We start from the raw sequence: 23,263 nt of genomic DNA on the forward strand, positions 1-23,263 counted from the left end.
CCAAAAATAGGAGCAGAAGCCTTATTCCCAGCCTCTTTCCTTTGTGAAGGCTTCATATTTTTATTACAAGACATAAGTTGTCAAGCCAAAGATTTGTTGGGCACATCCTGCTGGCAACTGGAATCTCAGATTAACATTCTCTTATTGCAACTAACAACTGTTTCCATGGGAACAAAGACAAAACTATGATAATTCAAAGCAGCCACAGCACCACATTGACCATGCCCTGTCCATACCAAGTTCAAATCTGAAGGTTTCTAACACAACAGATGACATGCACCATCTCACAACCATGAAGGGAAAACTTTATCATTAAATCAATGCTACAGTTTATGAAAATTTTTATATAAGAAAAACTGATTATTAGTTTTTGTTAGCAGTCCTCCTTCTTAGCTAAGTGATAGAAGCAACTGGCAATTTTCCTATTATCACGTCTTCAAGTGGTGTTATTAACAAGAAGGAAAATGATGCCTCTATCCTAAACAGTTCTCCTAAACAAAAGGAACAGCAGCACAATCATTAATGGAGGAACAAAGGCATACTGAGATTAAAGTGACCTAATGAGACTCAAGTAGCAAATCAGTGACAAAACAGTCTTTTCCACTCCAGTGTATCATTAACTCAAAGCAGAGGCTGTTTCCCTGAATAACAGTATGCACTTAAGTAAACTCATTCCTATTTACATCATCTGGTAATGAGGACAAAAATATTTGGTGGAGTTGAAATATACTGGTGGAGTTGAAAGCAGAATCTATTTTGACTCACTGAAGCACTGCAATCAGATATCCTAATTCACTTCTTTTGAACTAGTTTCTTACCATATCCGAAGAGCACAATGCTGGTCCTTAAATTTTAGCAATTAAAAAAATCTTAAAGGTGTCACAGTTCCTTGCCCTGGTTCTGTTACTGTACTTTACATGAGAACTATATTTAATCTAATTAATAACTTACTAACTAAATCTAAACTTGGGTTATTTGACAGCATGAACAAATTTAGAAGGCAATAAATAATTACTTATCTAAATGTAACTAAAAGAAAACCATCTCACAAAATATTTCTCTTTTTCTTTAAGTGAAAGTGACTGATTCTTTTCTTTAAGTGATCCCTTTCAATTGTTGAGTCTTAGCAGCATGCAATTAAGAATAACATTTCCCAAAGACTCTAATATACTTCATATCTTGTTTTATCATAGCAGTATAGAGCATAGAGGCATATAGTATATGTATTAATATATTGTATATATTTACAGAGTATAAAGCATAAAGTATAAAGGCATACTTTGGACTGAAGGAGTTTGAATGTTATCCTGCAACATATTCAGCCCCATCAAAGCACTATTAGAAGATGGCTTGCAAAGGCGGGAGTATTTACACGCAATCAGACAATCCTATCACTTCTTTTCCTCCCAAGTAAGAGTACTACTAGATTGGAAAACTGAACATTGACTACCTCCAAGTATTAGGAAAAAATGTAAGACTACTAAGACTATTGCTACCAAGGCTTACACACAAATGATACTCCTCTATGTTCTGGTTATACGCAATACACTGGGGCATCAACCTGGAGCTAACTGTTCTGAAGCACCAGTCCCATCAGAATAATGAAGTCTGAAATAGAAACATTAAAAGGCTTGATTTCTGTGCCCATTTGTCATCATGTTTATTTTCATCTCTGAATCAGAATTAACTCTATTTCAAGCCAGAATTTAAAAAACAAAACAAAACAACCATTTTAAATATGTAACTGCACCATTAATACACTGAATGTGAAAATAGAACAGCATATGGCAAAAGAGATTATGGGGATTAGCCAATTAAATGGTATGACTCAAACCAACATGATCCATCAAATCTGTGTTTTGCAGTGGAGTGTGTGGGGTCATGGGAACATGACTTCACTTAATGCAAATAACAAAGACAAAGTTCTGAAAATAACTGATTTGGCAAAAAGTATCTTCAAGGAAGTAAGAAGAAGTATGAGACGTTCAAAGCTTACAAGCTAAGAACAGATTCTTTACTTCTATAATGCTGGAATTCCAGCATCATACCAACTTGATGAAGAACTTATTTCAAGCAGTCCCACCGGACAATAACCTTGACCATAAAGTCTCACTAATTATTCACATGCTTAGGACACAGGATATTAATTCTGACATACAAGACTACAGACCAAATTCTTGGTAATATAAAAACACAATAAACATCTCAGTGAAATCAGGTTTCCTCAATCATAAAAGAACAAAATATTCAAGCAGGGCTTTAGGCAGAGTGGAGGCCTGTTTCTAGGATCTGAATGCAAATGGCAATCCTCACCATCAGGTCTCACAGAGACACAAATAGTTCACCTGCATATTTAGCAGAAGGAAAGAGGCAAAACAAGCAGAGGTATCTGAAAACAGTGCATCCCAAAGGTTTGATTACTGTCACCTTCATGACCTCATTACACCTTGTATAAGATCTGCTCAAAAGACACATCCTGCAGGAAAACAGGCCAGGGTATTACTCTATTGGTTAACCACTCATTGCCTAAACAGAATTCATTCATTCAAGTTCAGCTGAGCTCATTCTTCTACAGACATGTCAGAGATGCATGAAGAAATGTCAAAAACTCAACAAAACAGCAGTTCACAGATATCAGATACATATGTGACCAACTAGAATAAAGAACTTAAGGCTTTATATTACTAAAAGTTTAAATATATAAATTGAAAGATGTATTACAAAATAATATAAACACCTTTTATACACAGTTGCAGCTAAACCACCAAAAGGAATCAGTTACAAACCAAATTCATTCTTCTATTTAATTAAAGGTTCACCTTGATATAATTTTATAAATAACATATATTATATATAATATAAACAAACATATTTGCACTTATTAGAGCTCAATGAAACAAAAAGCCTGTTGAAAAGTTAAGTTGATAAAATCACCACATCCTTAAAACCACAATTTCCAAAAGCACCTTTTAATCAAGACAACCTCAATAAGGTTGCACACACTCCTCCAACATCTTAAGTCTTCCTTTAGAAGGGACAACTTAGTAGGAAATGAATGGGGAAAAAAAGGTCTCATTAAAACAAGTGCAGTTTCAAGCTTTAACTTGACAGCTTTCAAAGGACTATGAAGCTACACATGGCTGTGTAATGGAATTGCTCTTACATAAAACTTTACCATGGAGGCACATATATGGAAACAAATGAAATTTATTTCAAATTTCCTGGGCTAAATCTTGTAATATTATAACCACCTGACTGTTTACTACAATATGCAAAACTAAGCTATCTCTTATGGATTTAATGTTAAATACAAAGCAGCTTATCCTCTACTTCTATCTCATGCTGTTTCAGTTGAGAAAACATGCCTCAATTCCATCAGTGAGATATGTAAGCAAAGTTCTGTGAAATGTCACCAACATTTCATTTTCATTAACAGTCTCCTCCCCATTATGCTTAGCAGAAAAATATTCTTTTATACAGAACTGTACAGATTTCCAAGCTGTAACATGCGCTATTTACAAAGCCCTTCATATATTTTACTTCCTGATTATGGCCTTGGTATGTACAGTAGGTAAATATATCAATAACAAATCTGTATTTAAAACAAAAGTAGTTTATCTGCTTACCTTGAGGAAAAGTATTTGGCTGCACTAAGTACAGGAATGCATGTACTATTTTAAACAGAATTCCTATTGCCCCAGGTTCATGGTAGGCACCTGTATCATACGTCTTGGATGGTACAAATCCAAAATCCAGAGTTCCAGGAGGTGGTTTGTATATAGGCTGTACCTCTGAAATAGTACTTCCACAAAACAGCAGTAGCAGGAGACAGAGTTCCACAGCCATAGCGAGCAGTATTCATAAAATTGGAGGTAGAGGTATTTGTCCAACCAAGTCTAGAAATCTTCAGTACATTCACTTGAGGGGCAGCTTTCTGGCCAGGAGAATGTTGGGGCACTCTCACACCTTCAATTCTTCAATGTATTTTTACTTCAGAGTGGTACAGCAGCCTCTCTTGAAAATGACTCAGTGTATCATCTCTGGCAAAAAAAGAAACAGCTCATTAAGGTGTCTGTAAGCAAATAGGAAAGTGCAAGACAACCTGCAATCATCTGTGGAAATTGAACTTATCAACAGTTGCAAAAGTGAGTCTGATAGGACAGGGAAGAAAAACAAAATTGAGGTTTGTGAATAGTATGTTATAGGACATACATTGTACTTGAAAGAGGTGGAAAAAGAATTATGCACAGTTCCAGGTCAGTGAGTTTTCAAAAACAAAGCAGAACGTTGGTACAGCTCCAAGGGAAACAAAACTAAAGGAGCATTGTATGAATTCCGCTTTTGACTAAGTACAATATGTCATGTCATAACAATTACATTTAATTACCACCTGATGGGTCTGTAGTTGATGACACTCATAAGTCATATCCTGTATTTATTTAATTTATACCTTCTAGCAAAACCTTCAATCCTAGATACTCTTAACTGTCTTCCAAGATTGAGGGAAAAATTATATATCACTGAAAAGTTACCAAAACAAAAAAAAAAAAAGACCCCTAAACAAACAAAACATCACCCTCTTGACAGATGACAATGGTTGTCAGCAATTACTTTCTAATTAATTCAAGCTATATCAAGGCTCTCCTTAAGGACTGGAGAAGTCAACAATTTTTATTTACTAGGTATTTTAGGCTGCTAAAGCTGAGTGTCATTAAGATGACTTTGGATGGTACTACATGTTTAAGAACATTCTGAATCTACAAAATCACGGCAGGTTAATCTACCACTACTTAAGAAATGAAAACAAAAACACCCCTGGGTTTCCAACAAACCGAGTGACCATTTCTTGATCTACAAGAAGTGAGGTAAGACTCCTTCACTTCAGCATGCAACAGTCTCTGAGGAAACAGACTGAAATCAACCAAATAAACGGCAACAGAGAAACTGCTGCCCTCCTCTGATTCTGGGATCTGCTCATACTTGATGGATGTGCCAGTGAGCGCTGTGCTGACTTTCCCACCCACCAGCCTGGCTTCTCTTTGGGACACCGTTGTTGATCCCCCAGAGCACAGGGATCATGACAAGACATCACTTCCAAATGGAGAGCACTCAGCACCAACTGCTGTGCCCAGGCACAGCTGGGCCTCTGCTGCCCTCTTCAGCAGCACTACCCAAGAGAAATGCTTCCAATCTCCACCTTGGTACTCAGACCATTCACCACAAGAATGACAGCAAAATAACACAAACACCTCATGGCTTCAGCCAGCCCAATGCTACACCAAGACCTTGACTTCCAAGGTACTCCCAGGTCAAAGAGATGCTGAAGACAGAAGACTTAAAACCTGTAGCAAGGTGAGACTTAAATCCCTCCCATACTTTACAGTCTCTGGTAAAACACCAGCTACCTTTCTGAAAACCAGCACTTTGCAAGAAGTCAAAAACACAATGCAAGTTTGTTTAGTAATCCATGCTGCACTCAAAGGATAGATCAAGAAAAATACGGAACAAAGGAATACCAGATCACATCAAAGACTTAGAGGGGTTTTGCTTCTCCACTGTTCGAATGAGTTAAGAGAGAACACTCAAACCTATCTTTCCACCTCATGGCTTGTGAAATCCAAGAAGAACGAACAGTAATAATGCTACGATTAGCAAAATTATCCAACCCTTATTCAAAAAGGTGATGTTAGCAACCACTCTGAAACATGCTCAACACAAGCACACAGTAGTTTAGAACATATAATATCATGAGGATTTTCCTATCTGGAAAAGAATGTTCTGTTAAAGATTAATGAAAGAAAAAAAAAGAATTAAAATCCAAAATATTCTTTTTCCTCCTTTAATTTTTTACTGAGACTAGTTTTCTTCAGCCTCAAAGATACTTTTTAGTGAATTTTTATCATATATACATTTTGCTATAAGGCTAAACATAGAAATGGTCAAAAAGTGAAAACTGCTTAGGCTACAGTATATTTTCAAATCTCCAGAAGCCATACAGGACAAAATACTACAAGACCACAACTAGATGAAAAAAAAAATCATTTTGCCTTTATGGCAGAACAGTGAAAATTATGCAAGTTTGATACACTACCATTCTGATGTCAAAATTACCTTTGCTTTTACATATATTCTTCATATACATTCCCGCGGACTATCATTGTGTAGCTATATAGTTTCCTAGCTAACTCCAGTACTTTTCCTATTAGACAAATGTCTCAAGGCCTGTTCTAATCCTGCTTCTGGGAATCAAGGTCAAGCCACCTCATCAAGACACTTTCTCACATTCTAGATATAAATAAGGTAGAGATAATAGCAAGGAGGGGAGTGGGCTTCAGAGGGGGTCAAACCAAGAAGGGAATTGCTTCATTAACAGCACTTCTATTTGGAGATTCTTGTCAATTATGCTAATTTGCTAAACTCAGACAAGTGTAAAAGCCCTACATCACGTGTACATTTTCAATGCAATTTCAGCATGTATGTCAGCATGTTGTGCACCTGGAGGGACCTTCATTAAATGGTAACCACTTTTTATCACCTTAACCTTGTCTGGCTCTTGATTTTAGGGGCTCAAAAGACAACAGTTCAATTTTTTTTCTTTAAAAAGAGATTTCAACAATTTTTCTAAGTCAGGTTTAGTTTTCTGGAGATTTCTAAAGTACAGTTGCAACACTCCAGTGAGTCAGGAGAAAAAGCTCACACATGGTAACTGAGCCTTGATTCCAACAGTTAAGAAAACAGATGCAAAAGCATCCATTTCAGTGAAATGTGGTTGAGAAAGATGAAACTGAGAAGACGATGACTTCTCTAAGTGGTGTCTTAAGGCAAAGCTCTCTGAAGTGTGCTCTGTTATATTAGAGAGAGGGTAGAAGATGATAAAGTACACACACAATTTTTAAAAAAGATTTTAGATTAAAGACAATTTAAAGTCTATCTAATTGCACAAACAGGCAAAGAAAACAGTTAAAATGTTCTCCCAATACAGGAAAACAATCACTACACCTTCTAGAAGTAAGTAGTCATGTATTAACCAAGATAAAATGGGCAGTTTTAAGACAAGGACACTACTGAAATTGCAAGGACACTCCCTGTACTGTGAAAACTAACAATATACTGCTAAGTGGAAACACGTAAGTTTCCAACTCTACACAATTCTCAGTCAAGCTTTTATAAAATTCAGGTGAGTTTCCTGCAAATCAACAAATCTGCAGAATTATGACCATACTCTCTTCCTCTCCCTTTGCTGCCAAATACATCACAGTAAACATGCTATCTACAATCTATACTGAGCAATGCCTCCAGACTGACACCAGTTCTTCACTATACTATATAAAACACTAATATTTTCAAGGTTACATTTAATAATAATAAATAATAATAATCAGAAACTCTACTAAACCTCTAACTTAAGATGCCTCTGAGCATCTAGTATGTATTCAACCTACCTAAAAATAACTCAGATGTAAAAAGCTTCCAGCAGTTCTCCTTTTCTTCATATCTAAAAGAAACTTAGCTGAGAGCTTATTAGTAGTTAAATATGCTAAACAAACAGCATTAAAGAGGAGAAATCTATCCCTGAAATCTGTAATCCTGAGAACTTCAAAAATGACATACACAGGAGTGACACAAATAAAGAGAACTGAATAGCAGTTTATGCTAATCTTCATTGCAGCATGTGGGCATCTCATTTCCTCAGACACAGTGTGGCATCACTGCAGTCAATGACTTACAGGAACTGCCAGTACAACTCTCTCCAAGTTCAAGTAAACAGTGAATGAAAAGAAGCTGCGTGAAACTTTGAAATGCTCACAGTAATTATCAAATAAGCCACCAATTTCATTACTACACACCCTGTGAAGTACTTAACAAGTTAAAATAAATTAAAGAATTTCCTTGTTATGAGTGGTTTGCAAATGTCCATTTGGGAAAGAATCAAGCTTTTGTTTTACATTTTATTCTGTGGTTGACAGTAATATTCTACACGTATAAGTCACTAAGCATAACTCCTGAGGTTTTAAACACTACCTGTGGACAACATCACCCCTCAAATATGCAGCAGCATTATGATCTCAGATATATCCTATCCTATCTGTTACTAAGAATATTTTCCAAAACCAATCTCTGCTTTAAGTTTCACAAGGGAAGAGGAGACAGAGCTAGATGCTTTAGTTCAGCAACTTCCATGATAACTCTGAATACCAGAGCTCAGAGGCAGCATGATGTCCAGCTCTTTGTTCCAGTGGGACTGGCCTCCTTCTGTTTAACACTGCAATCCATGCAAATACAACACTGCAGTGCAGTGATGCAACCATGATTAACCCCGTGAACTGAAATTCAATCAACCAGGGGCTAGACTGCTAAAGCTCAGTAGGGGTGCCTGCTGGCAGAAAACCAGGATGGGCTGGGACAGTGGTAGATGCAGTTGTCCATAGGAAGCCCACACAAAGGTTCTGAGTGCATTTGTTACGTTTTTCCAATTACACATTCGAAAATCCAAGTTCATAATCCCCATTCACCATCCCAGCAACCACCAGAAGTGAAATTAAAACAGCCACAAAATACAGCTACAGGCAGACTGAAACTCCTAAGTACGCATAAAAAACCAAACCCACACCAGCACCTTCCCATTCAAGAGACCCAGTGCAGCAAGCCAAGTTCGATACTGGCAGGTTAAAAAGGAATAGTTTTCTGTTACAAAATCTGCCTAGGCCTACCAACAATTGCAACCTGTTGCCACAGGAGGATTAAGAAGCAGCTAAATCTAATAAACACTAGGGACTGAAGAACAGAGCTTGGCAGCACTGAGAAAAACTAAACAGATAGCATCTCCCACACAAGGCAGCCTTGGTACCCATCTGACTTGCCTGTTTTATGTACAAATCGAGTAAGTGCTCAGGTCAGGAAAAACTGAATATTCAGAATCCAGTTTGCTTTGAGCACCTTCTTATTAATTTCAAAATTAATAAACTAAAAAATCAACATAAAAAAAAAAATTCCGTTTTACAAGCCACAGCCATTTGCAAGCAAAAGCACATCTGTAAAAATTCCAGGTGAGATACCTTTCCCCAAGTATATGCAGGTCTGATTTTCAGCTGACTGCCTAAATATTTAAAGTACATTCTCACTAACCAAGCAAAATAATTTATTTGCTTGATTCTAAGTGGTGCATTTACCCCAGTATTCACAGAGTGTTCTTTGTTAAATTACTTTGCAGCATCACATAGAGAACTGTACAACACAGTAAGTCCAGCCCATGAACAGGCAGGTTGTGGCAAGTGTAAACTGCTCAGTGCTGTGTGCACGTCCCAACACCCGGCACCGCCACACGATGCACATGTGCCCCCCTAGCTGAGACCTCTTCCTCTCTCAGGCAGCCTCGTCCTTATCCGCACGCTGCAGAGGAGCGCGGGTACCGCAGCCCTGCCCCTGCTGGAGCACCGGCCGAGCGGGAGTTCCCTCACCGGCTCCTCCGCAACTGTGCGCAGAGGACACAGCCCGTGTTTACCACCACAGCTCCCGGGTGAGGTCCCCGGCTCACTGCAGAGCTGCCCTCGGCTGAGGAAAAGGCCTGTGCATGGCGGGGGGCGGGCGCGGTGTGCCCAGGTGCCCAGCGGGCGGGCAGAGGCGCCTGAGGGAGCCCCGCCGGGCGGGCGGCGCCGCCGCAGCGCTGCCGTGCCCGGAGCGGAGCCCGCAGAGCGCACGGGCCTCTCCCGCTCGCATCCACCGCAGAGCCCGGCCTGGGGTCCCCTCCCTGCTCCCCCTCGCCCCTGACGAGCCGGTTCCGAGGACAGCACAGCCCCGTCCCCGTCCTCCTCCCCGAGACGGCTCAGAGGAGCCCCCCCCCACCCTGCCCCGGGCAGGTGCCCTGAGCGGCCGCCCCCTTCCTCCTCCTCCTCCGCCTCGTGGAGCGGCTTCCCCTCTCCCCGGAGATCTCCGGGGCTCTCTCCGCCCAGCTCCCGCCGCTCCTCTCCGTTCACCAGCCGGTGGCTCACACTGTCCCCGACCTCTCCCCAGCCGCCGCCGCACGCTGTCCCCGGGGAGGGCAGTCCCCCCGTGCCCGCCGCCCGTCCCGCTCTGCTCCGCTCCGCTCTGCGGGCCCGCCCCGGCTCCCCGCGGGCCGCCCGCATCCCCCCGCCGTGCCGCAGCCCCCTCCCTCCCTCCCTCCCTCCCCGCGGCCGAACCCTCCATGGCCGTGGTCTCTCCCGCCATCCCGCTGCCAGCCGCCCGCAGCGCTGACCGGCCGCCGCTCTGCCCCGCCTCACCCCGCGCTCCTGGGCGCTCCATCCCGCCGCTCACAACAGGTCGCTCTCCCAGCCCCTGCCGAGCCCCCCGGGATCCCAGCCCCATTCCCCCGGGCACCCGCCTCCCTCGACGGCCCCCCGCCCCCCTCACCTGCTCCCCGCGGAGCTCCCCGACCGCAGGGCAGGGGCCGCGGGGCAGGGGCCGCAAAGCGGGGACCGCAGGGCAGGGGCCGCGCTCTCCCGGCCGGGACCGCCCGCAGCGGGAGGAGGCGGAGGAGCCTCATCCCCGCCCGCCGCCCCCCACGGCCCCGCCGGAGCTGCCCGGGACCCTCCCCACGTTCCCCCCGCCCGCAGCGCTCACCGGTGGAGCGGGGACAGCGAGCCGGAGGCAGCAGGGCACGGCACAGCCCGCTCCGCTCCGCCTCAGAGCGCCGCCGGGCCGCGGTGTGGAGCCGCCCGCGCACGGATTACGGAGGGCGGGCTCTGCCCCGGGCCGGGGCTGCGGGACCACCCCGACAGGCCGGGATGGGGGGAGGAAGAGGAGGAGCGTGAGGGGTTTAACCCCGGCGGGATGTGCTGGCGAGCGGAGCTGGGGAGCGGGGTGGGCTCCGTGCCGCGGGCGGGGTATCGCAGCCGGGCGGGTCAGGCCGAGCCTCCACCCCCCTGAGTGCGCGGCCAGCGGGACCTGTTGCATCCCCGTGTCCGCCCGGCAAAGTGCTCCGGGCCCCGCCGAGGCACAGCCCTCCCCGCCGTCCTGGGCACGGCCGGGCCATCCCCTCCTGGCCATTGCCTCCGGGGGTGGGCTTCAGGTCAGGTTTGCTTTTCCCATCAGGATGATTTACCACATTAACTTTTGGAGAAAAAAATCTTGTTTTACTCGTCTCGAGAGGTGTCCGTATTTCCTGGTGGGTTTAGCATTTCCTTTAGGGCTGTTACCTGTGTTTCCTAAGTGTTCTCTGTTCCCGAAGGCCAGTGATTTATTAGTAGGATGAGGAGTGTTTTTCTTGCAGGTTGCAATACAGTAACACACACTTTCAAAGGCTGTTGTGCTTTTCTTCTGTCTCGTGCAGATTTTTTGCACCTTTGATTTGCAACTTTGCTATATTAATGTGGTTCCTCTATTGCAACAGTGAAACATGAACATGATTCTTGCCTCTGTTACTACACCCTCTGTTATTCAGCATCACAAATGCATCGCAAGAAAAAGCAAGAATTTTTGTTGGACATGCAAGGCTATGCTGGTTCCTTGGAAATCAGTAAAAAAACTGATGGAGAAGGCAGTTAGTCTCCTTTTTGCAGGCAGAAACAAAACAAGGCTACATCATTTTGCATTGCTAATTTGAGCCTGGCCAAACATCGAACAGTTTTCCCACAGGCAGCATTCGGTGTTGCTGAAATCTACCTGTGTTTCAGCTCAGGGCATTTGGCAGCAAGGTACATCAAAGAGCAAGTCGCTACACTGGCTGCACACAGAAGAATTATTCTGACCAGTTAATCTTAGCTTGTTCAGCAGGAGGATATGTACAGGCACAACCCAAAATGAAGTGGTACAGAGCTCAGAGAAAGGCTTCTGTCCAAGGTCTTGTTATAGTTGTCATAGGCACCCTAAGCCAGGTGTCAGAGAGGAACAACTGAGTAGCTTTGGGGAAAACAGAACACCTTGACAGATGGAGAAATGGGTTAAATTAATCAGATAGTCTGACAAAGGGAATTACAGTTCCTGTCTTAAACTTTGGATGAAACTTGTTCTAAGTACAAGAGAATATTCCTTCCAGATAATGGGTTGTGAGTGCCCAACAGTGTTAATGAGACAACATGGTGAGTTTGATTCCCTTGCTTCCATTCAGGGTTAAACCAGAAAGTCCAAGTCCTGCTGACCTCAGTGACTCGCTGACTGATTTTAAAATGCAGAGTGAAGGCATATGGCTGTAGTGATAGATATCTGCAAGGATGGAATAGTCTGTAGGAACTCAAAGAGAATGTGGGAATGCAGAGGAGAAGAGTGTGGAATGAAGCTGCAGAAAGTCTTGACTTACTGGAGCCAAAGACATTTAGATTTTCTCTTGAGTTACTAATTTAGACAAGTTATAGGTTTTCTACCATTTATAGTAGGCTGCCACAGTACTTCTGGATGAGAAATGACTGTACTTTGCATAAACAAGGACCTGAAATTAGAGTAACAGGAAAAAGATACTTAATTTCAGACAAATATTGAACCTGAATCAAGACCAACACTACTAATAGAGGCATTTCTTCAGCAGACTAATTCAACACCTATTTTATGATTAGTATAACCCATGTATGACAAATCTCCTGTTTATTTTCATGGATGTTGCTATCAATATAAGAAAGCTTTCCAGTCATATCTGAGTTTCTCTGTATTATTGGGATCTAGCCTGAAATAAAGAACTCACTTAATGTGTCTGGAAGTGACTGAGTTAAGATAATTTGTATTGTATTTGCTACTGAAAATGTGTTGTCAGAGTAGCACCTTGTTAAGATGTCAGAGCTTGTCACTGTGAGATGGTAAATGGAAGCATGACCTCTTCAGCTGCCTCCCGTTACATTACTGGCAACCTCAAGCATGTGTCTGACCTGAAACTGCTCTGAGCAGCTGGTGACCTTTCCTTGATGTTTCTTCTCTGCTAACTGCACGTCAGGTAGAGGCAGACAACTGTAAAGCAGGAAATAACTGCACCAGTTTGCAGCCTGTACTCTCCGTGCCCCTGCCATCCAAATCACAGCTGTCCCTGGGCTTGCTTAGCTGCTGCACACTCCTGTGGGCATGGCTAAGGATGAGCTGGTCTGTGGTTTGCCTGCACGTGGAACACAGTCACATTAGAAAGGCACAGTGTGTAAAAATAGGGTGGAGTCCTAGCAAGCTCAGAGACATCAAGAAAATTTGTCCTTGAGGGAATGCATCATCTTCTGTCTGTGGTCCTTTGTGCCTTATGAGGGTGATTGGGCTAAATTTAATCAGGATGCCTTCTAGCTCTGTTCTTTATGGCCAAAACTTTTAAATGATGTCAGCACTCAGAGCTGTGGTCAGGTTCCCAAGGCAGCTGAACCCTAATTGCTCACCTAAACGAGGAAACAGTCTTTCAAACCACAGCACAGTAGGTGATAAGGCTTCCGAAAACCTGCTGTATAAGCATCCAAAACAGTAACAGCGGTATGAAAAAACCTGACCCATACTCTGTGGTGAGCATTTGAAAATCTGGCTGCATATCAATCATCTCTGTTATCTCAGAGGAAAATCCTCAGATAACAGGAAGAAACATGAGATTTAGAGCTTAACTATAATGGTTGTATCATGTAATTGATTTTTAAGTAGAGCTTGTGATTAAAGGTCTATTAGATAAATAGCCTTTTTCATTAGTTGGAGTCAAGCTAGGTATAGTATTCCCTGAAGAGACTTAAAATCATAACTCCAAACTTTCCACTTCCCAAAAAAGAAAAGGGACAGGGTAGAAAATGTCTTACGTTGTGTTTAGTCTTCCTCTGGATGTTTTTTTAGGGAGAGAAGGGTGCATGGAAGTATGGGAGCATGCATGGGAGAGCAGCAGCATGCCTTCCCTGCTCCAGGGCTGTGGAGAAAAGCAATTTACGTACACCCTTTGCCAAGAACATGTCAGAGTGACTTCATCTAGCATTCTACCAGCATCCCAAAATCAAAACAGCCCACTTACCCTCTATCCTGATGCCTGCCCACTTTGCTCTGCTTCCTGTGGGTTACAACCCCTGAATCCTTCCCTGTCCTGTGCCACTGTGCACCCTGCCTAGCTCTGCCCTTCCTCCTGCCCCTCAACACCACCCCTTCTTTCAGGCTTGGCTTAGCCCTTTGGATTCTGCCAGCCCTCCCCATTAGTAAATGCTGCCCAGCAGCACTCACCAGCTACCTGCACAACCCATACCCTCCTTCTGCTCAGCTCCCCATCGTCACCCTTTCTGGCCTCCCCAACATCCACAGCTGCAGCCTTCTTCATCCTTAATTCTTCTGTGGGATGCAAGGCTTAAAGGATTACAGGCTGTATGAGTTCACAACCCGAGCTCCAAGCTGTGAACTCTTTGAGGCTGGAGCCAGCCTCACCCAGGGCTGGAGTTAGAGCAAGCATGAGGAATATGTTGCTGTATTAGTCACAAAACATGCAAATAATGAAAGAATTATTGGAATCCATAAAAATGGTGGGAAACAGTACAATTGCTGTGTGCTTGACATGCATTCGCTAATTTCTTACTTCCATGGAAAAATAAAAAAATGAAATGGACAATGTTACATTAATTCTCAAGCTTAGAAAACAATGTGACATTTCATTGTAGACCTTTGATTCATGGCAGTTTAGGATATGATTTCAGTAAGGATTGCCTTCATTGGAATGGAAGATTTATATCACTTTAGGATGCCTTCAGAGAGTTGATGCTTTGTCAGCTACATGTCTTGCCATTACACTCTGTTGTGCCCCTTTTTTGAAACTGTGATAAATGTGCACGTCAACTCATCAAGGAACTTAAAAATTATATTTGTTGTTTTTCATCTGAGGAAACAAACCAGTAGTAGTTGCTATAACAGATTTCACAGCTAAACAAAGATACAAAATGACAGGGATTACGTGATGCATGTACTCGGAACTTGTATCTTCTTTTATGAGTTTCCCCTCCCCAACCAAAGACTGTTTTTCCATAATTTCTGTGTTTTATTTCTGCTTGCAAGCTGTGACTCGTGGCATCCTGATAAACTACAAAGTCAGGAATGCTTGAAACAAAAATGGGAAAGGCACATGTCTTTTTGACACCAGAACAAAATTAATAACGCAAAAGAAAATCAAAATGTCTTTGGCTGCAGTGAGTCAAGATTTTCTGCAGCTTCATTCCATGCACTTCTCTGCATTTTCACATTCTTTTCAAGTTCCTTGGTTTGGTTTTGATGCTTTTTGGTAACAGGTTGGGGTGCAATGGCCAACCACCAGTCCAGAATTTTGTTCCAGCTTTAGCACCTTACACTTCTCAGGTGCAAAAATGTCCTGCTCAGCATCTCCAAGGTTCTTTCTGTGGGAACTGGATACAATGAATTGTCTGATAGAGGACATGGCCATATCAACAAGGTCATTTTGGTTTGTTAGAAAGCAACTTATGGCTTTGAATGAACACTTTCAGATGAAGTCCTGAAAACGTCTTGCACATGTGTAATTTCACTTGATAGAGATTTTAAATAAGGATGCTCCTGTTTACCAAACTTGAACACAAAGTTTTGTGCCTTCCCTTTCAGAAATCAGGGTACTGCCATGGGACAGAGTTCTGTCTGTTCTCCATAGTGATTAATTCCTTGTTGTGGCCAGTTAAGCACTGGCTACCAGTACAGCTCTTTCTTGTGATACACTGATACCTTGTGGGGGACATACAGGCTTCAGCTGGGCTGGGTCCCACAGGCACAGTCACAAAGTTCAGTCCTGGCTAATGAATTCATCTGTGCAGATGATGCAAGTGGCCAGCAGCTGTATGTGGGACAGCACAAACCTAGACAGTGGCCTCACCTCAGGCTACTGCCATGGACACCTGGAGATTAGAACTGATAGATTCTTCTTCTCTCTTGTGGCTTACTTATTTTGTTGGGTTTTTTTTAATCAATGCATTTATAAATTTTTTCTGAAAGCCAGGACCTGAGATGGACTGCTTGGGCAGAGGCAAGAGAAATTATAATACACAGTTTACTCAAATCGTGAATCCAATAAAAGTATCTGTATGTCAGTAAGAACAGAACACTACAAAAATATTTAATCAGCCAAACTGAGTACATATGTGAACACTACCACAGAAGCAAAGTCATTGATCTGGCTAGTCACTTTTCAGGAAAAAAAATAAATCTCAGTTTTCATCTCTATTTGTAACTCTCTGACAAGCAGAATCCCCCTCAGCACAGGATGACTATCCCACGCTTTCCACAAAATGTAATCCTACCTCAGGAGCTTAGCTGCTGCAGTGACCTTCTTTTGTCTGCTTGCTCTGTAGTAAATGCTGTCTGACGTGAGTAAAGAAGATTGGAAGAAGGTTATTTTTAATATCAGTATTAAATAATCTGTAGCACAACAAAACACAAGAAAGAAAGAAAGAAAGAAAGGCATCTGTTCATTATGTTTTCAGGAAGAATGACAGCACCACCTACAACATCTTGTAGAGAGCTCCTAAACAACATACTTTGCAGGATTAACCTGACAAGGCCCCTTCGCTCCAGTTTCTATTATTAACTTTACACCTAGTGCAAGTCTCCTCAAATGAACTATATGAGGTATAATGGTTTATCTGATACAGACTATACCTCAGCTGTAAATTTATTAGCAGGATAGTAAAAGGACGGGTTTTAAAAGCCCTTCACAGAGTTGTGCTGAGCACCTGATCCCTAAAGTTCTTACAGGGTGAGTAGAGAGCAATTTTTATCATTGTCCAGGTTTCATGGTCTAGGTGATGAATAGAACTCTCTCTCCTAATATTCAGCTCCACACTTAAAAATTCCCCCAACATTTCTGTCCCCATCCCAAGCTCCCAATTCCCACTGAATAGTTGGGATAGTAGCCTACTACCCGGAAGCTGTTATCACACAAAACAGGAGTGCAACCTCTCCCCTGTGCCACCTCATAGCTACAGCTCCCTGCTTGGTGATCCCAAGTTTGATACAAAATCGTTCATTATGGCTGAGCAAAAGACTGCAGCCCTGATGATAACATGATCCCAGCAAAATTACCTTTTTTTTTCCTATAATGTAATGACTTTTTTTAAAAAGGAAGGTATTTTCAGAATTTTGTGAAGATTGACTCTTTCTTTCCCTAATGTTCTCATTTATTATTTCCTGTATTTTACCTTCCTGCTGCTAAGCTGTAAGAGACCAAAAAATTGTAAAGTATTTCTACTGTTGAAGCATGTAAGATGTAAAAAAGAAAAGCTGATCTTTAGCCCCGTTTCTTCGTCTTTTTGCATGTCAAAATATCAAATGATTTTCATTTTGTAAGTATTTCATGGCAACATTAAGCCTTTGAGAACAGAGAACATATATGTTGGAGGACACCTGAGGTTTGTTGCTTTAAAGTTAATCTGTAATCTAAAATTGTAGTCTGAGTTGAGGTAGCACACAGCTGTATCTGTGCAGGCAGCAGAGCAAGAATCAGCCTCATGCTCCAGGAGGCACAGGGTTCTGCCCTACTGCAGGCTACATCTTCCCTCCCTCTCTGCTTGAGTTCACAGTCAAGCTGATGAGTGCAGCAGGGGTGCATCCACATTGTTATGCTTGTTTGATCTTTGCTCAAGTGTCCAGTCTCTGGCTCCATAAATCCACACGAGTCTCCAGACTGGTACAGTTCAAGGAATAGTGAAGTCTGGGGGTGGAGGACATTCACCTGAGTACATCCTGCAGTCTGCACCCTTTGGCCTGGGAATAGAGCCCACATAGACACAGAAAACAGAGACGTTGCACACATCATCCCTAATCTGAGCAAAAAAAAAGACTAACTTTCATTAAGTTTGCTCATCACCTGCTTTTATAAAAGGGACTGCACCAAGTCCTGCACTCTTTGGTCTGTACTGCATGCTGTGAAGAAAGGAATGGTCAGATGTTGTTTCAGAAGCCAGAGAGGACTGTTCTGATTGCCTTGCATGTGATTACTATGCACAACATACACAAATCCAAGAAGACTTATACTAGTTTCAATACTAAGGTAGCAGGTGTAGCAGACTCCTGGGAAGAGGTACCTGGGTGTCAGATGATAGTAGACTTTGGTGTACTGTGAAATGTCTGAACAGACATCTCTCATCATAAAATACTAAAATTTTGGCCTTCCCCTCAGTAGTCCAGTTTAATTTTCCCGTTTCTTTTTTTACTCTTTTGAACAGCCTCACAACAGTGATGAGCAGTGTAGTGGATCCACAGTACCAAGCAATACCAAAGAATTAGGTATGGTACCACTCCGTGGTGATAGTAAATCTTCAGGTCAGACCTCTAGACCTTGGCCCAACACTGTTTGGTGCCATTTGACCTTTATGAGATTATTTTAGTCTTTTCCTTTGACAAACTGAATATATTATGACAGTGTAGCACAGTTTTTGAATCTTGTCAGGTAGAACTTCTATGCTTTTCTTTTTTTTCCTTAATAATGTAGTAGAAAAAAACATGTTAAATAATGAAACAAGTTTTTAAAAAGAGGGTCTGTTCTTGGAACAGGCAGTGGTCCAAAGTGGACATGACAAATAAATTATTGGGCTTTTGGTGCCAATTCCAACTAGAAAGCAGCAATATTCCTTTCAGCGTATGAAGCCTGCAAATCCTCCACAGCTGCTAAGGTAGAAAAGGCCTTTTGACAAATCTAGAAACCATTATTTATTATTCTAATGCTTTATCTATAAATCTGAGCTTCATTCATATTGTGGCAGTCCTTCTGCTTCTTAATTCCCTGGACATTGAATTACAGATATTTGAAGATCTGAGGTCTAACAGCTTAGAGCTTAGATTGCAAACTCCTGTTCCCATTTCTCTTGCTAAATGGACACTTCATTAAATTCCTCTGCATTTCATTCTGCCCATTTGATGAGGCAGCCACAGAAAGGCCTTACAAGGGAATTAGAGGCACAGTCCAAATAATAGTAATTTTCACCATGTTTTAGTTAAACTTTCTCTGTTTATGTTGCACCTTGCACATCCTAGGATTTGCCTCTGTACAGGCTTGAATATTTGTTTTTTCACATTTGTAGTTGTTACCCTCGCTATTTGCAGTATGGAAATAAATAAATTCCCAGTTTGTGCTGTAGTTGTGGAAGCAATCATCCTATAAAAAGTAATCCACAATTCACTGCAGTAGAATGTGTTAGTTTATATATTCTGTATGAGCTGAGAGTTGGTACAGTAAAGGCATGTAATTAAAAAATGCACATGAGATGTATTTTGAGCTTTCCTTAGCAGCTGTTTCATATTATGAAACATGCACAGTGCAGTGGTTTTGTAATTGGATTTAAGTAAATTGCAGAATATCTCAATACACAGAGCAAAATACACCCAGCAAAATGTTATAAAAAAGTACGTATAGTAATTCTACCCAGGAGTTTCCAAAAAAAGAGCAGAGAGATCACATCAAAAATATTTCCTGTCTATGTGAATCTATGAAAATTCCCTGAAATACTAGGAAACATTCTCTTGGATGGGAATGAATACAGTTTACGCTAAACTCAACAAGAGGAGATAAATGTGTGTTTAGCTGTTGGCCAGATTTGAATTCTGGTATACATCAAATGTTATTAGTTTGTACTTAATGACACAGAATTACACATGTACTTGAAAAATTCTTCCAGTTGATTTTCCAGCCTAAGTTAGTTTATATTATAGCCATTTTGATATTTATTTTCTGTAACTATCTTGTATTTTCATTTTTACTGAGAAGCTCAATTTCTTTTTTAACATTGAAATTCCTCTGTGATGGAGGAGGGGCGATAGTATTCTATAACTGGAAGCTTAAATGACAGAATTCTAGAATACCAGATTGGAAAGAGCCTCAAGGATCATCTGGTCTAAAGTTCTTGGCAGAGGCACTTAAAGACTTAAAGTATATTATTTTCTGTCTTTCAAAGTATATTATTTTCTCTCTTTCTTTAAGAGGGGGGAAAAATCCAAGATATTTTTACTGCTGAAACAGCATTTGCAATACTACCAGGGACTGCTGCTCTATTTGTGAGCTAAGATTACTCTCAGTAAAATGGCTCAGCTCCCTGAGGTTCTCAAAATTTCTCTTATGCCTTTGCCAGATTCACAATAGTCTCGCATTTGTTATTTCACTAAAAAGAGAAAAAAGAAAAGGGAAAATTATGTGTTTGGCTGAAATAAAAAGGAGAAATGTGCATGGCTGAAAAGCTTCAAAAGCAACTCCACAGAGCACCTGTGTGCTGAAGAGCACTGAAGATCATTTACTGCTTAACCAGGAGCTGTCCAACCCTGGGCTTGGAACAACAGACATGGGAATGGACATGGGGAATCTAAAGTCCCTCACTGGGAATCTGTCTGTCCCACTCATTCTCACCTTGAAGAAAACACTGCACTTGCTGCAGTTCGCTTTACTGACTGGCAAAATGGTTAAAATAAAACTTGCCTTGTTTCACAGCTTTCTGCCAACATATATTTCAGCAGTGCTGCTGGAGCCCTGTCTGAACAGCAGTGTATGGTACAGTACAGTGTCTTGGGAAATCGGACAGATAAATACCATGTTTATAAATTACTTTTCTGTTAAATGAGGTCATAATTCATCAAATTGCTGGGTAGTTAAGGAATTCTTGCTCTTCTGGTTAGATAAACAGACTTTTATTGCAAACAATTCTTGTCTTTCTAAATCAGTTCCAGGAAACCCTATAATGTCAGTCACTATTAGCATTTGGAATAGCATTAAGAGCTTTATACAAGCTCATATTAATCTGTCTAGGTTAACCTTTGTATCCAGGCTGCCTCAGTTGCTGTATTTCAAATCTGCAGAATGTCAGTTCTTCTTGGTGGGCAGGAAGAGGTTTAGCACAGATTTAGCAGTGCTTTGATCATAGTATGAAGTAATTTTGAACTTATTTGTGACCAAAATAATTTCTCTGGAGCACTTTTATTCAGTCATATCAACTGAGTTGTTTAATCAGTTGGAGCAAACTTGTAGCCTCTCTCTTTTGCTCCAGAAGCTGCTATGACAACCAGATGACTATTAAGATAGATAGTAGTATCAAGAATATTACATTTCATTGGGTCAGTGGATCTCACAACAGGCGAAATACCACATGTGTAGAGAAACAGAGTGAGAAGGGTCCCCAGTTCCCCCTCCCAGCTACAAAGTCTTCCCAGAACATCCTGAAGCATTTGTCCAACTTTAACTCTAGCACCTCCCTGGAAGGCAGTGCCTCAGACCATGTCCCTCAGGCACTCTGGTCCAACACTTAATTATGCTCATAATTTTAAAAAAAATTCCTAATATTTAACCTAAATATTCTTTTCTGAAAATTAGGTTAATTTCTGCTCATCCTTCCCTCAGTGGACGTGGGGAATAATTGATTGTCGTTCTTGTAACAGTGTTCGAAATACTGAAACATGCACTGGAACAAGTTTTCATGTCCTTTCCCTGGTCTTCTGGTTTCTGGATCAAAGCCCAGTTCTTCAAAGCTATCCTAAGAGTCATGTTGTCATTTTTGTCTTGTGACCTCTCTCCAATTTACATGTGTCCTTTAAAACATATAATTCCCCTGTGTAAACTTGTTACTCCAGCTAAGAGCTTTCCTGAGGAAAGCAACCTAACAACATCCCACATCATAAAGATCCTCTTCTTCATGCACTGATGAATCTGCCTTCTTGGTAGGCACATAGTCAGCTCGTGTATTGGGTCTTGCAATATCCAGAATCTCTTATGCAATACTGCTGGTAAGGCATGTATTTTCAGGGTTGGGGTTTTTTTGGGTGTGTGTTTGATTTTTTTCCCCCTCCTTTTCATTTTGCTTTATTTGATTTCATATACTTGATTAAGAACTTTCCCAGTTTCAAAAGACTGTTTTGAACAATTCTGTCTCCAAAATGCTTACTGTTGTCTTTCAAATTGGCATCAGTTGCAAATTTTATAAGGACACCCTCCACTCCTTTATCTATATCATTAAGGAAAGTTTTGGAAGGCACAGAATTGGGCCCCCAAAAACTCTACTTGAAACAACTTCAAATATTGTCACCAAACCATTGACACTAAAACGTCCTATTGTGTACAATGAAAAGAATAATGCACCATTGGTATTCTTGATTGCATATGGAGCAGGGTTAAACAAGGTTTTGTGGCAATAGCACAGACCCAGGAGTCAGAGGTGTTTGATTTTGTTGGCTCTTTTGTCCCCAGCTTTGAATATATATGGCAGAAAGTTATTATAACCTCTTTTTTCACTGATTTCCTTGTCTGTAAAAGGGAAGCAAAGATGCTTGGGGAGTGCTTGGCTCCTCAGGGGAAGATGCTATTGCAGCACAGGATGTCTGTGGCTGTGCTCTGTCATCACTCATGCAGTTGAAACAAACGGTGCTGGGCGCAGTGAACCTGTGAGACATCCAGTGGTGTCAGAACCCAGGTCTGCACCATGCCCTGATCTGCTCAGGACTCTTTGCTCCTATTTTTCCTTCTAGCTCCCAGCAGTGGAAGGCATGTTTGTGCTTGGCTGGCCCTGGTGCTGTGTGAAACGTGGCTGGAAGCAAATTCTAATTGCAATTCCTTGCATGCACCTGGCACAAACTTCAGCACTGCTCAAATGTACCAGTCACCAGTAAAATAGGGGGGTGGACTGAGATTGTGTTCATGGTTGTTGCTATGATTTTGTAGTTCATATTAAAATAGTTCTCTTCTTTCCAATCTGCTTTTAAGCTTCCTGATAGCAATGCAAACTAGGTTTTTAAAGCTTATTTGCAGAAAAAAGGTTGTGATAATACAGCAGCTTGAAGCTGGAGTGAGATTTGGGATCATGGGGGTAAACAAAACTTGTTCTGAATAAAAATGTGCTGAAATGCTTGCTTGGTGCCCCACACAGCACAGGGTAACGTGAGGAGGCTGAGCACATCTCCAGCCCTGCAGCCTCACGCAGGGATTGCACTGCTGTGCCAGGGACCTGGGGCTCAGCCCCGAGGGGGTTCTGGGCTCTGCTCCCACACCTCTGGCACAGCCTGTCAGACCCTGCCCAGCTTCTCCCTGCTCTGTGACTCTGGGCTGTCTGTGATGCTGAGCCTTTGAGGGCCAAAGAAAAAATGTAGATGATCCTGGAGGAATGATTAAAAAAAGTTGATGTTTATGACTGGCTGCCTGCTTGCTTTTTAAACATGCAGGGAGACATTTGATAAATATTTAAGTAGTACCAATTTATCTAGTGCTGTACATGTTTAACAAGATGAATACTAAAGAGGATAAATAGATTAAGATTTCCAAAACGATTGTGCCAAATGTGTCTTTTTACTTTGGGCCTCTGTGTAGCAAGGATGTTTGCACCAGTGTAACTATCTCTTAATA

The 23,263-nt window shown here is 41.9% G+C and overlaps 1 protein-coding gene across 5 annotated transcripts in view; it reads right to left on the minus strand.

The window, feature by feature from the left end:
* Positions 1-10,660, minus strand: part of PROM1 (prominin 1) — a 62,404-nt gene extending 51,744 nt beyond the window's left edge. For 3 of the 5 annotated variants that reach the window (XM_083861143.1, XM_083861144.1, XM_083861140.1), the window contains exons 1-2: positions 10,600-10,660; positions 3,627-4,040 (exon numbers count right to left, since the gene is read on the minus strand). In XM_083861143.1, coding sequence (XP_083717269.1) covers positions 3,627-3,846 — 220 coding nt within the window. In that variant the 5' untranslated portion in view covers positions 3,847-4,040; positions 10,600-10,660. Of the gene's footprint in view, positions 1-3,626; positions 4,041-7,442; positions 7,572-10,178; positions 10,222-10,599 lie in introns of those variants that run through there. The other 2 variants (XM_083861141.1, XM_083861142.1) reach the window with 2 other exon arrangements.
* Positions 10,661-23,263: the final 12,603 nt, after the last annotated feature.

This window comes from Zosterops lateralis, assembly GCF_965231275.1.
Source record: "Zosterops lateralis genome assembly, chromosome: 5".
Lineage (NCBI taxonomy): Eukaryota > Metazoa > Chordata > Aves > Passeriformes > Zosteropidae > Zosterops > Zosterops lateralis.